Source organism: Acomys russatus, chromosome 29 (genome assembly GCF_903995435.1).
Source record: "Acomys russatus chromosome 29, mAcoRus1.1, whole genome shotgun sequence".
In the NCBI taxonomy this organism is placed as follows: Eukaryota; Metazoa; Chordata; class Mammalia; order Rodentia; family Muridae; genus Acomys; species Acomys russatus.
The window spans coordinates 39,099,344-39,114,326 of NC_067165.1; the positions used below are offsets into that span (position 1 = coordinate 39,099,344).

General features: G+C 49.7%; 1 protein-coding gene across 1 annotated transcript; it reads left to right on the plus strand.

The window, feature by feature from the left end:
- Positions 1 to 400: 400 nt before the first annotated feature.
- Positions 401 to 12,018, plus strand: Kiaa2013 (KIAA2013 ortholog). Its single transcript, XM_051171549.1, has 3 exons — positions 401 to 1,589; positions 9,295 to 10,148; positions 11,266 to 12,018. The coding sequence occupies exons 1-3, from the start codon at positions 554 to 556 to the stop codon at positions 11,281 to 11,283; spliced, it is 1,908 nt and encodes a 635-aa protein (XP_051027506.1). The 5' UTR covers positions 401 to 553; the 3' UTR covers positions 11,284 to 12,018.
- Positions 12,019 to 14,983: the final 2,965 nt, after the last annotated feature.

Consider the following 14,983-nt stretch of genomic DNA (forward strand, 5'->3'; position numbering starts at 1 on the left):
TTCTTCCTTCCTTTCTCCCTCCATTTCCTTTCTCCCTTCCTTCCATTTACCCGTATGTCTTTTCTTTATTCGGTTAGGAATAGTTTTTATAGAAACAGTGTGCTTTTATTTTAACTTTAGGGCTGTTGAAACCATTAGCAGCAAATGAGGAGCAACACATGTTAGGTTGGGTTTGGCTTTCTCGCTCGCTCGCTCTCCCTCCCTCCCTTCTTTTTTCTTATTTTTTTGGGGGAGGGGGAGGGAAAGAGTCTTGGAGGCCTGCCAACCCCCCACCTCCTTCTACCTCCCCTCGCCCCGCCCCACTTGACCACGCCCTCAGAGAGACTCCGCCTCTCCTCCAAATCCCGCCCCCGACCTCTTTTCCATCTGTCGCAAAGCAGTCGGCGACACTTTACGGCCGGCAGCGTTTGACGGCTAGGAGGCAACTAAGAAGAAGAAGGAAGTGGTGGCGGTGGCTGCCCGGGTGGTTGCGGTGGGAGTCGAGGTGGGCGCGGCGACGCGGGCCGGGGTGTGAGCGGCGGCGGCCGGGCGGGCAGGCTGGGCGGCGGGCCCGATGTGGCTGCAGCAGCGCCTGAAGGGGCTGCCGGGGCTGCTGTCGAGCAGCTGGGCCCGCCGCCTCCTCTGCCTGCTCGGCCTCCTGCTGCTCCTCCTGTGGTTCGCGAGCCCCGGGGCGCGGCGGGCGGCGGGCGGCCTGCACCTGCCGTCGTGGTCTCGCAGCGAACCCGGCGCCGCCGAGCCGTCTGCCTGCCTGGAGGCGGCCACTCGCGCGTGGCGCGGCCTGCGCGATCGCGGCGAGGCGGTGCCGCTGGGCCCCGGGGTGCCAGCCCTAGTGGCCAACGGCTTTCTGGCTCTGGACGCCGCCTACAACCGGCTGTGGGTGACGCCCGGTGAGCGGGAGCCTGCAGTGACGCCGGACTTCGTGCCCTTCGTGCAGCTACGCCCGCTGAATGTGCTGGCTGAGGCCGGAGAGGCGGTGCTGCTGCTGCGGGAAGGCCTGCTCCGCCGGGTGCGCTGCCTCCAGCTGGGGACTCCGGGCTCGGGCCCTGCCGCTGGTGTCCCCGGGCCCGCCTCGGCCTCTGGGCTCTCTGCGGGGTCGGGCCGTGACTGCGTGCTACTGCAGGAGGACTTCCTGGCTCACCGAGGCCGACCCCACGTCTATCTGCAGCGCATCCAGCTCAACAACCCCACGGAGCGCGTGGCCGCGTTGCAGACTGTGGGGCCAACCACGGCCCCAGTCCCCCCCAAGTCCTTCACCAGCACTCTGGAGAAGGTCGGAGATCATCAGTTTCTCCTCTACTCTGGCCGGTCCACACCCCTTCCGTCGGGGCTGGTGCACCTGGTAGTGGTGGCCTCTAAGAAGTTAGTGAACCGGCTGCAGGTGGCTCCCAAGACACAGCTGGACGAGACAGTGCTGTGGGTGGTGCATGTCTCTGGTCCCATCCACCCCCAGGTGCTCAAAAGCAAAGGAACCAAGGAGCTCAAAGTGCTGCAGGACTTGGCGAGGAAGGAAATGTTGGAGCTGTTGGAAATGCCTGCCTCGGAGCTGCTTCAAGATCACAAGCTCCTCTGGGCCCAGCTGTTCAGCCCGGGTAAGGAAGGCCTTGGTGCAGTCTCCGCTCGGCACCCTGTGTGTGTACAGTCCACTTTAGAGATGTCCCCCGGGCTCTGTAGTAGTCACAGAGAGAGTTGGAACTTGCCTTGGTGTGCACTCTTTTCTTAGCCTCTTTGAAGCTGTAGGGCCTTGCCTCTGTGGCCTTAACTTTCTGAGCCTTCTAAGTTTGTGGGTTTGTTTTTTTTTTAAAGATTTTATTTATTATGTATACAGTGTTTGAAAGCCAGAAGAGGCCATTAGATCACATTATAGATGGTTGTGAGCCACCATGTGGTTGCTGGAAATTGAACTCAGGACCTTTGGAAGAGCAGACAGTGCTCTTAACCTCTGAGCCATCTCTCCTGCCCGTTTATGAGGTTTTAAATGAAGATTTGAGTGTAAAGGTTCAGTTTTATTGTCTGTGGCTTGGCTTTGAGGCCTGACCTGTGCACAGGTGGAGGTTTTGTTTTGTAAGTCAAAGGAGTCAATTTGGTTTTGGGGTTTTTTAAATTTTGTTTTGTTTTTGCTTGTTTTGTTTTGTTTTTGTTTTTCGACGAGACAGAGTTTCTCAGTGTAGCCTTGACTGTCCTGGACTCGCTTTGTAGACCAGGTTGGCCTCGAACTCACAGCGATCCGCCTGCCTCTGCCTCCCAAGTGCTGGGATTAAAGGTGTGCGCCACCATGCCCTGCTAGAAGGAGTCAATTTGCAAAGAAGAGACCATTAGGGAGAGATCCCCAGACACTCTGCTTTGACCACCACAACCTGCTTGGGTCTGGCCTCAGTTTTTTTGATGTTTGAGACTGAGATTCATCTTTCCATTGTGACTGTAGCTATTAAACCGGAATGCTGGAGGTTTCTTCCAATGCATGTCAAACAAAAACGTTTCCTTCAACTGTTGAAGACAAGCCAATGCAATCCTCAGTACTGAGTTTTGGTTTTCAGGGTTACAGTTATCAGCACTCATGTGTGGTTCTGCAGAGAGAGTTTAGTTCAGTCAAGAGGTATCTATCTATTCAGCAAACGCTTTTGCCAGAGGCTGTTGGACAAGTGAGCCAAGGAGCTCTAGTTCACGCAATGCTTGCCTTAGTCGGCCCCGGAGGAAGACAGGGCCGAGAACACCTTATGCGAGGCGACTCTGGGAAGTGCTATGTACGAGTAGGGCAGTGCACGTGGGAGCGCTGGCAGTGCACGTGGGAGCGCTGCCACTCTGCTCCTGGATAGAGTGGTAAGAAGCAGCCAGTCATGTGACAAGGAAGAGGGCACTCTGCCTGGGTTTAAGCCTAGTGATGCAGGAACAAGGTGATGTGAACGCTGAAGCCTTGAAGATGGATGAGTTCATTCTGAGATGGGAAGGTGGGAATCTGCAGAGTATAGACTGAGGGGCAAAGTGGGTGCTTGGGCAGGGGAAGAGGTTCCTGGGGAGCCCAAGGGAAAGAGGAGGGAGACACCTGGGTCTTGATAATTCTGGAGGGAGGACTATTGGGCCATGGTTTGGCTGTGGGAAGTGAGATCTGGTGGACAGCTCCCTGATCTGGGGTTGTGAACAGATGCTTGGAGCTATCTAGGGGAAGCCTTGGTGAGGGGCAGGAGGTCACACAAGGTCACATGAGACATGTTGTGTGTTTTTCCCTCCCAGCCCCAAGCTCCCAGAATAACAACTCAGACTCAAAATATATTTACAGATACCTAGGCCATACAGCTAGGCTTTTCCTGATTAGCTCATAACTTAATGAGCTATTTATTTATTTTTTATTTGATTTGATTTTTCTGGTTTTTTGAGATAGGGTTTCTCTGTGTAACAGCTGTGGCTGCCCTAGAACTCACTCTGTAGACCAGGCTGGCCTCAAACTGACAACAATCCACCTGCCTCTGCCTCCCAAGTGCTGGGATTAAAAGCGTGTGCCACACTGTGCCTAGCTATTCTACCCTTTTCTGTAAGCCATTTTAACTATAGGTGATGGATCCATACAATACACAAGATATTCTCTCTACAGAGATGTTTGTTTTTAACAAAATCTCAATTGTTGACTTGGGAGCCAAATGCTGGGGTGAAAACCTGCTCAGAGAGGCAGAGAAAGTACCCGCCTGACTTCTTCCTCAACCGATGTCCCCAAAAGCCAGAGCCTTTTCCATGCTGTCTCAAAAAACCCCTCAAACTGAACGCCCCCTTTCTACTTCCTGGGCCTCTCTATCCATCCTTCTGACTTCCTCTTTTTTTTGGGGGGGGGGTGTTTCAAGACAGGGTTTCTCTGTGTAGCGTTGGCTATCCTGGCCTTGCCTGGTAGACCAGGCTGACCTCCAGATCACAGCAATCCTGCCTCTGCCTCCTGAGTTTTGGGATTAAAGATGTGGGCCACCATGCCTGGCCTCTGACTTCCTCCTACTCTCTAGGTTTTTTTTTTTTTATTATTATGTTCACTCCCTATCACCTGGTTGCTTGTTCTGCCTCTTGACCTATGGTTGATTTTATTTAATCCTATCTTGGTTTAAAGGTGTGTGCTAGGACTGAGCTATACCACAACTAGAAGCAGGTTTTTCCAGTAATCAACACAATTTTGGGATTTATGGTGTGATCAAGTACCCTGCAACATTTCCCCCCTTTTGTCTAAATAAAAAGGAAAGATAAATCTTTTTTGGTAGGTTTTTCAAGACAGGGTTTCTCTGTATAGCCTTTGGCTGTCCTAGACTCACTTTGTAAGCCAGGCTGGCTTTGAACTCACAGCAGTCTGCCTGCCTCTGCCTCCCAAATGTTGGGATTAAAGGCATGTGCTACCATGCCCAGCTAGGGCGAAATGTTTTATGGCAGCAGAAAAAGTATTATCTTTCAATTGAAATTTTAAAAACATTTTCTTTCGAAAATTTGAAGCTAAATAAACCTTAGCATGTGTGGATAAATATACCTATATTCCCCTTTCTCTTTATATATAAATTCAAGGTTTAAGGGTATTGATTTTTAGGTCACAAAGGGACATTCACTGGACTTCGGCCTGCCTTGTACAAGCGTCTTTAATTTAGATCACAGTGATTCTTATGTGCCTGCCTCTGCCTCCCTGCTGGGATTAAAGGTGTGGCCCACTGCCTGGCTATGGATTCCTTAGAATACTTGTTCTCATAGGGTTGTCCTGGTTTAATTTGGTTGTCTATTTCCCCTTATTTTTTAGAGTTGGGGTAAACGGTTATCATTCTTGCTGATTTATTCTCTCTTTTTTTTCTTTTTGGTTTTTTGAGACAGGGTTTCTCTGTGTAGCCTTGGCTGTCCCAGACTCACTTTGTAGACCAAGCTGGCCTCGAACTCACAGCAATCCCCCTGCCTCTGCCTCCTGGGTGCTGGGATTAAAGGTATATGCCACCACACCCTGGCCTGATTTAGTCTCAATTTGTTCCCTGGAAATTTTTCATATTCTAGTCTTTTTTTTTTTTTTTTTTTTTTTTTTTTTTTTTTTGGTTTTTCGAGACAGGGTTTCTCTGTGTAGCCTTGGCTGTCCTGGACTTGCTTTGTAGACCAGGCTGGCCTTGAACTCACAGCGATCCGCCTGCCTCTGCCTCCCGAGCGCTGAGATTAAAGGTGTGCACCACCATGCCTGGCTCCATATTCTAGTCTTAATTAAACAGGTCGCTAATTTGTCCACTCTTTCATTATTTTCAGACATTTTGTCTGTCTTGCCTGTATGAGCTACATATAATTTTATGTCTTTGGTAAGTTTGTCATGCCCATTCATTCCTCCCATGACGGATCCCGTCCACACTGATCTGCCAGCGGTTTTCTCTTTTGATAACCATATAGCTGTACCATTGCATATGACGGGGAGAAGGGATTTCCTTTTGCTTTTCTAGTTGTTTGTCTTAGAGACGACAGTGCTGCACTGGTTTTGTGGGTTCGTCCTCAGTACTGGCCATTCCAGCCCCTGTTCTATAGGCTGATATTCCATTTCTTTGGTTTCATAAGTGGTTGATGAACCACCACTGAACCACATGTTAGCCAAATGTTGTGACCATTCCGTGGGTCCCCACAGTTCTGTAGGTGCCTGTTCAGTAGGGAGGAGTTCAGTGGTTTAGGGAAGGATTGTAGGCAACTGAGCTATTTCCTCCATGAGGGAAGGCCCAGGCCGTTTTGCTACCACATCCTGGTCATGAAGGAATTCAGACAGGTACCAGTTACACTTTTCCTCCCATGGCTAAGCCTATGAGTAGACCCAATCCATCATTGCGTGGCACGCCCTTATGACCCTAGGGTAGTTGACAATGAATATAAGGTTCTGAGCCAGGCATGGTGGCGCACGCCTGTAATCCCAGCACTCGGGAGACAGAGACAGGCAGATCTCTGACTTCGAGGCCAACCTGGTCTACAAAGTGAGTCTAGGACAGCCACAGCTGTTACACAAAGAAACCCTGTCTGAAAAAAAAAAAAAATTAAAATAAAGCCAAAAGCTCTCCATGCTACATAAAATGTCCAGATTTGTTTCTCAAAGAGAGAATATTTATTTACTGTATATGGAAACCATTTGCAGTAGAAGCCAACAGGCAACTGTTGGCGGACTTCTTTTTGCTTTGTTGAAGAGTCCCTAGTTGCCAATTCGACAGTAAATGTGATCTCTCTAATTAGGGTATAATCTGGTTCAGTATTGGTCAGGTTAGCATGCACAGAGATGAGCTTACAGGCAATCACAAAAGCTGCTCTTTGTTCCTGTCCCTGGCAGAAATTAGCTGCCTTTCTAGTAACCCTGGAGAGAGTTTTTATAATAATCTGTAAATGTGGTGTGTGGTTTCTCTGGTGTGCAAACATACCAAGTAAGAACTGTATCTGAGTTTTATCCCTGGGTGGTAGGATTGAAGGTGTGGGCACCACCTTGTTGACTGTAACTAGAATTTAGAAAACAACTAATTTATAGAGATCTGCCATCTCTGCTGGGATTGAAGGCATGGGCTACCACTGCCCTACTCAAATTTTTTATCTTAGTTCCAAATCACTCCAACTCTTAGAGATTTAGAAAACACGTTTGAACTGTAGTAACCATTTGAATTTACCTAAAACATTGGGAGGCAGAGGCAGGCTGATCTTTGTGGGTTCAAGGCCAGCCTGCTCTACAAAGCAAGTCCAGGACAGTCAAGGTTGTTACACAGATAAACCCTGTCTCAAAACAAACAAAAAAGCCAACTCAAAAGCCAATGGCCAAGATGGTGTGGACTGTGTGGCAATGTACAGTCTAACATTCTAACATGGAATTAAGACATGTGGTTTACACTTGGGAGGCAGAGGCAGGTGGATCATTGTGAGTTTGAGGCCAGCCTGGTCTACAAAGCAAGTCCAGGACAGCCAAGGCTACACAGAGAAACTGTGTCTTGAAAAAACAAAAACAAACCAAAAAAAGACATGTGGTTTAAGAAAACCAATCTTTTTTTCTTTTTTTAAAATTAATTTACATCCCAGTCCCTCCCTCTCCCCTCCCCTCTATGTAGGACTGGACCCATTTTCTTCTACTGAGGCTAGACGTGGTTGTCCTTTAGGGGAAAAGGATCCAAAGGCAGGTGACAGATTGAGAGCCAGCCCTGCTCCTGCTGTGAGAGGTCCCACATGGGGACCAAGCTGTACATCTGTTACGTATCAGGGCAGGAGGGGGGCACCTAGAACCCTCCCATGGATGCTCTCTGGTTGATGGTTCAGCTTCTGTGGGCCCCTATGGGTCCAGGTTAGTTTTTTTTTTTTTTTTTAAAGGTTTCTTGAGGTGTCTTTGACCTCTCTGGTTCTTTCAATTCCTCCTCTTCCATGAGATTCCCTGAGTTCCACCTAATGTTTGGCTGTGGGTCTCTGCATCTGCTTTCATCAGCTGCTGGGTGAAGCCACTAGGTGACCGATATGTTAGCCTCATGTCTGCAAGCATAGCGGAGTATTATTGGCAGTGTCAGTGGCGGACACGCTCATGGGCCAGTCATTGATTGGCTGTGTTGAAGGTTTTGTGTGGGGGTTGATGTCCCCCTCCCTCTACTGGAAGTCTCCCTTGACTACAGGAGGTGGCTACTTCAGTCTCCAACCCCCCACCCCACCCCCGGCATCACCATAGGTTCCATGGAGCCTCCCCTGTCCCATAGATGACTCCCCCCTCACTGATTTCACTTCTCTCTTCCAGCCACCATTTTTCCACACCTAATCTCTATCTTTTTTAAAGATTTATTTATTTATTATTATGTATACAATACTCTGTTTGCATGTACACCTGCATCAGATCACATTACAGATGGTTGTGAGCCACCATGTAGTTGCTGGGAACTGAACTCAGGACCTCTGGAGGAGCAGTCAGTGCCCTTAACCTCTGAGCCATCTCTCCAGCCACCTAATCTCTATCTTTGTTCCCTCCTCACCTCCTCTCTCACCCAGTTCCCTCCTCTGTCTACTTCAGATGAGTATTTTATTTCCCCAAATATTTGTTTTTTGGTTTCTCCTGAGTTTTTTCTCTTATCTACTGAAGTTGTTTTGTCCTTGATTACATCCAGAACAGTGTTGTTTTTAACAACAGGCATTAAATCTTTTAAAAAAGATTTTAAAGATTTATTTATTTGTTATTGTGTATTTAGAGCTCTGCCTGCATGTACACCTTCAGGCCAGAGGAGGGTGTCAGATCACATTTAGATGGTTCTGAGCCACCATGAACTCAGTACCTCTCAAGAGCAGTCAGTGCGCTTAACCTCCGAGCCATCTCCAGCACTTTTTTTTTTTTTTTTAAAGATTTTTTGTGACAGGGTTTCTCTGTGTAGCCTTGACTGTCCTGGACATGCTTTGTAGACCAGGCTGGCCTCAAACTCAGAGATCTGCCTGCCTCTGCCTCCCGGAGTGCTGGGATTCCAGGCATGCGCCACCGCCGGCCTTGAACAGCCACTTTTGTTTAGACAAAATAACCTCCTCAAATCTAATGCATCTACAGGATTCTCTTTAACTTTTTCACAGCCTCGGGCCGCCTGTCATTTGCTGGTCGGTCTTGTATAGTAGCTGGGTAAGCTGAGGGTGGTTTTCTAACGACCTTGGGCCGCCCCTCTCCAGTTTCATCATACTGTGACAAAAGCAACTACTGAGGGAAGTTTATTTTGCCTTGTAGTTCAAAGTAGTGGGAAAGGCATGGTACCAGGAGTAGGAGGTGGCTGGTCTCAAAGCATCTGCAAGTCAGGAAGTAGGGAGAGATGGATGCTGGTACTCAGCTTGCTGTTTCCTTGTCCTCAGTCTTGGACCCCAGTCCATGGTATGGGACCACAAACGTTTAAGGTGGCTCTTGTCACCTTAATTTATTGTTTTTTGTTTGGTTGGTTTTGGTTTTTCAAGACAGGGTCTCTCTGTGTTAGCCTTGGCTGTCCTGGACTTGCTTTGTAGACCAGGCTAACCTCGAACTCACAGTGATCTGCCTGCCTCTGCCTCCCGAGTGTTGGGATTCAAGTTATGTGTCACCACACCCGGCTGTCACCTCAATTTAATGTAGAAAATCATCCATAGATGTACCCAGAGTTGTGTTTCTGTGGTGATTCTAAGTCCCACTAAGTTGAATGAAGATTTGCCATCTCAGGAAGTCAGGATGACTCTGCCATACCCAGGGCACCAAACCACTTTCTTTTATTACTGGACCCAAAGCTCCACCTTCTATAGCCCTGCCCTTTGTTCCACCTCCTCTGCTTCCAGCCAGGCCTTCCGCCCTAATGTGCAGCCTTCATGGTGTTACAGGTGTGGAGATGAAGAAGATCACGGATGCCCACACGCCGTCTGGCCTGACCGTCAACCTGACGCTGTACTACATGCTGTCCTGTTCCCCAGCCCCACTGCTCAGCCCCTCTCTGAGCCACAGGGAACGAGACCAGATGGAGGCGACACTCAACTACGAAGACCACTGCTTCAGCGGCCATGCCACCATGCACGCTGAGAACCTGTGGCCAGGCCAGCTCTCCTCAGTGCTGCAGATCCTGCAGCTGGCTGACCTGTGGAAGCTGACCCTGCAGAAGCGTGGCTGCAAGGGGCTGGTGAAGGTTGGCGCTCCCGGCATCCTACAAGGCATGGTGCTCAGCTTCGGCGGGCTACAGTTCACAGAAAACCATCTGCAGTTCCAGGCCGACCCTGAGGTGCTCCACAACAGCTATGCGCTGCATGGCATCCGCTACAAGAATGACCACATCAACCTGGCTGTGTTGGTGGATGCCGAGGGCAAGCCCTACCTGCACGTATCTGTGGAGTCCCGGGGCCAGCCCGTCAAGATCTACGCCTGTGAGGCAGGCTGCCTCCATGACCCAGTGGAGCTGACCTCAGAGTCGGGGGGCCACACCTTCGCTGTCATGGTGACACAGCCCATCACACCTCTGCTGTACATCTCCACTGACCTCACACACCTGCAGGACCTGCGGCACACGCTGCACCTTAAGGCCATCCTGGCCCACGATGAGCACATGGCCCAGCAGGATCCCGGCCTGCCCTTCCTCTTCTGGTTCAGCGTGGCCTCCCTCATCACCCTCTTCCACCTCTTCCTCTTTAAACTCATCTATAATGAGTACTGTGGGCCCGGAGCCAAGCCCCTCTTCAGGAGCAAGGTAGGCCACCTCAACCCCTAAAGCCCCAAGCCTCTCCCATTCTGTCATGTCCAAAGGGGTAACCTGGCCATGGGACAGGCTAGGTAGTCTTTCCAAGCCAGTGCCCCCAGCTGCCAATATCAAAATAGGAGTCCACCTGACAGCAAGCTGGTTGTGGTGGTGTACTCCTGCCGGCCCAGCATTCAGATGCTGAAGGATGAAGGTTGTGCATTTGAGACCAACCTGAGCTACATGGCAAAACAGACTTAAAAAAACAAAACAAAGTTCATTGCTGTCAGAGGTCGTGGGTTTGGGTGATGCAGTTATTTTGTCAGCCTACAGCAGCAGGAGAGCCAGGCCCTCCCTGCCCCCTCTCCTCTTCTCAATTGCGACAGAGAAGTAGACCAGGCAGGACCTGTGCCCCAGCATTTAGGAAACCCTGATCCCACACAGGAGATGGGACCGCCTCCTCCACCAAGAAGCTCTGTGGTCTCTGGTTTAAGGCCAGGCTTTCAGGGAAAGCAGTGCTTGGCCCTCAGGAGCAGGCAGCAGACAGAGGCAGGTCTGAGTTCCTCACGATGGGGGAACCAATGGAGACTTGGGTCGGAAAGCAGTGTGGAGAAGGCCGTCCGGGCAGCCAGCTTTTGGCCAGCTATGATAGAAAAGGTGGGTCCTGCAGGCTATTGCCCATGCTCTTGCTTGGCATCTATGTTCTTATATGTTCGACATACATTTGGGAAGACAACTCATACTGCCTCCCTGAGGAACTGCCCATGTCCCTCACTGCCATGCCAGAGAGCCCCAGGCAGCATGCCACATCAACCCAAGGAGGTTCATGGGCCGCTACACAGTAATTCTAGCCTAGCCCTGGGCCGGGAGCTGTGTGTTTAGCTGGCTCTGAGACATTGTCCCTGTGGTCTGCTCCCCTGCCAGTGAGTATATTTGTTTATTTTGAGCCGGCCTCATGTAGCCTAGGCTGGTCTTGAATTTGCTGTGTAGTAGAGGCTGGCTTGAACTCTGATCCTCTTGCCTCAACGTCCCAACTGCTGGGATCATGGGGTGCACTGCCATGCCTGACTTTTCCTGTAGCTGGGCAGTGGGTCGGTGGTGAATAGTGACCTCTTGTTTCGTTGAGCAGGAAGATCCCAGTGTCTGAGTGAACCTCGAGTCCCGCTCTCGGCCGCCGTTTGCACAAGACACCCAGCACTGAGCATCCTGCTGCCGCATGAACAGGGAGCCTTTGGAAGCACCAACCCTTTGTGCCTTGTGGGGGATGTGACTCAGAAGCGCTTGTGGGTACAAGAGTCTGCACCGGAGGGGAAGGAGGGCCGAGGACTTGTGTAAGTTTTCCCGTCAATAAAACAAACCTGTAGGAGAAGACTTGATGTTGAGCCCGCTCCTTCCACCCCCCTTTCTCCTGTCCAGGAGATAGATCCTCTTTAAAGACTTGGTTAGGAAGAATTGTGTTCTTTCCCTAATTTAACATGTTCTTTCTTGAATGGATTTCTAATTTATTTTTGTTGAAGTTTTGCTGGGTGGCTTTTCATCCACCCTAGATCAGGACTGTTGGTGACAACAACCGATCCCTGCCACCTCATTGGCACCCAGAGGCCCCACACAGGCTGGAGGCTGGGCCTGCGACCCAGCTGGCCGCCCTGCCTGGTGTGGTGCGGTTCCCCTGCCCTCCCTCCTGGTGTGGTGCGGTTCCCCTGCCCTCCCTCCTGGTGTGGTGCAGTCCCCTGCCCTCCCTCCTGGTTTGCACATTGCCTCTTTCCTATTTGAGCCACTGGGGTCTGTGCTTTTTACTTCGGGTCCCTGGGAGAGGTGGTTAACTTTCTAGTGATGATGGTTGTTGGGTTTTGAAATACCAAAGCTTTTTGTTCTTTTTTAAATAAACGTCTTTCAAACTCCCATGACTGGTTTGTGTGTGGTTAAACCCTTGGGCACATTCATCACACCCTCCCCGTCACTAGATTTTTGGGGTGGTCTCCAGGGTACACTCAGTGAGCTGCTTTCTCATGTGGCTGTTGACTGCTGCTATGGAGCCTGGAGCATCTTCCCTGCCCTGGTGTCCTGTCCTAAGGGTCTGGAGCCTCCAGCCCGGGGTTTTCTACCTGGAGAGAAGAGTCGGTGATGGGTGGGAGGAGAGGGAAGTGTTACCCCAGGGACAGCGGCGTTCTCCTGAGGGCTGCCATCCTTGGGGTTTGGTGGTTTTCCCGGGTTCCCTGACTCTGTGACTCACCAGGATGCCTGGCCTGCTTGCCAAGGATCTGTGTGTCTGTACCACAACAGCTGCTCCAGAGTAAATGAGGGGATAGGGCTGTTGTGGGTAGCCCTGGTTTTTATTGCTTCAGTCCACAGCACTGAGGGGTGCAGAGACATGAATACAGGCCAGCTTGCCTCTTGCAGAGAACAGGGACTACACAGGGAGGGTGTTGTTTATAGTGTGATGAACCCTGCAAGTTCTGTTGTGGAAGCTGCTAGTAGCTAGATGCAGGCCTGGAATCCCAGCCTTGGGGGAGTAGTGGCAGGAAACCCAAGGGTGTTCTTATATGTGCCTACATATAGAGAGCTTGAGGCCTGCAAACCTCATGACTTGACAGAAGAAGAGAACCAACTCTCAAAAGTTATCCTCTGAACCCGTATAATTACTGTGGCCCATTTGAGCCATTACACATAAAACACACATGACAAATTTTGAGTTGGCTTCAAATTAAACTAGTACCTGTAAATTACAGCTCTCGTTTACAGATGTCACCTATGGTGGCACGCTTGTAACTGTAGCACTCTGAGGATACAGATGCAGGAGGACTGAAGCAAGTTGGAAGCCAGGCTCTGCTACTTAAGTACCAGACCACCCAAGGTTCCAGAGCCAGACATCCTCTGTCCCCACACCCAGGTGTTTACGCCAAAATGGCTTCATGTGGGAAGAGGGTGCTGGGAGGTTAAGATCTCAAATGCAAACAAGCAGAGTAGTGGACGCCTGAAATCCTGGCACTCGGTAACTGAGAAAGGGGTATGGACGGTGGTTCAAACTAGCACCGGCTGTGTAGCAAGATGGTTTTAAAACTCAATTGCAATTGCAGCCTACACATCTAACCCTAACCCTGAGTTCCAGCATAGCCAGGACAGCATAGAACCCTGTTTCCAGCAACAAAAGCCCTCAATTAGCCTGGTGGTGGTGGTGATAGATGCCTTTCATCCCAGCAGAGGTAAAGTAGATCTCTTAAGTTCGAGGCCAGCTTGGTCTACAGAGTGAGTTCCAGGACATCCAGAGCTACAGAGAAACCCTGTCTTGGGGAACGGGAGTTGGGGGACAACAAAACCCCTCAGGTGTCAAGGAATTAGGCCTCAGCAAAAATACCAAGTCCATGCAGCTTTCTCAAAATATTTATTTATTATTATGTATACAGTACTCTGCCTACACATACACCTACAGGTGCCCTCTTCTGTCTTGCCGGTAGGTATACATGCAAGCAGAACACTGTATACATAATAATAAAAATAAATTTAAAAAAAGATGCTGCTGGAGCTGGGACAGTGGGATGGAAGCAGAACAGGAGCAGGAAAGGAAGTGGGGTGGAGCTACATGGGTAGCTGAGGGACTGCCCGGCAAACAAGCCAACAGTCCTGTACTATACAGATGTCCCCCTCGTCTTTATTATTAATCCCTCAGCAGGACCCCCAGAAGCTCCCAAAACATCTGGCACACTAACCCAGGGCACGAGATCCAGGCAAAGGGCGGACATCACCACCCTAGCCAAGAGAGCACCCAGACATGAGTTCCGAAGGGACAAGAGGATCGCAATACAGGAGCATGGAGTGGAGACGGGGGCTGAAGAAGGAGAAGCTGAAATCCCAGACCTCGTATGCTCAGAGTGGGCAGTCCGCAGAGAACAGAGTTTAGGGAAACTTAAGTGCAGAAATAAGGTAGTAAGTTTGAAAGCAGTGAAACAAAAATAAGCAGAAATGTTTTGTCAATGTGCATAGACAATGAAGAACGGAAACTCAGTATAGACAGTCATAGAAAGAAAAATTATTAAGTTTGAATATAATAAAGTGAAGTCTCCGAAGGAAAGATCAAGCTATGCAAGATTAAAAAAGAAAATTTTCTTGGGAGGCAGAGGCAGGCGGATCACTGTGAGTTTGAGGCCAGCCTGGTCTACAAGTCCAGGACAGCCAAGGCTACACAGAGAAACAAACCCTGTCTCGAAAAACCAAAAATAAATAAATTATTAATTGATTAAAACAAAAAAGAATTTTTTTTCCATGTTAAAAAACAGGAAATGCACCAGGCATAGTGGTACACACCTTTAATCTGAGCACTTGGGAGGCAGAGACAGGTGGAGCTCTGTGAGCTCCAGGCCAGCCTGATCTACAAAGCAAGTCCAGGACAGCCAAGGCTACACAGAGAAATCCTGTCTTGAAAAAAAAAAAGTTCTGACAGTCAAAATCTGGGCAAAAAGTGGAAAGTAGAGTGGGGGGGGGGGGAGAAGAAGAGGAGGAAGAGGAGCAGACAGTGCTTTTAACTGCTGAGCCATCTCTCCAGCCCCCTCAAATATTTTTGATTGGTATAGACTTTTACATGATGATCCAAAAAAATGTTTTTTGAGACAGAGTTTGTCTGGGTAGCCTGTGATGATCCAAATGTAAGGTTATATTTGTTACAATATACTGTATATGTGATTCAATTCTTTTTTTGTTTTGTTTTGGTTTGGTTTTTCAAGACAGGGTTTCTCTGTGTAGCCTTGGCTGTCCTGGACTCACTTTGTAGACCAGGCTGGCCTGGAACTCAAAGCGATCCGCCTGCCTCTGCCTCCCGAGTGCTGGGATTAAAGGCTTGCGCCACCATGCTC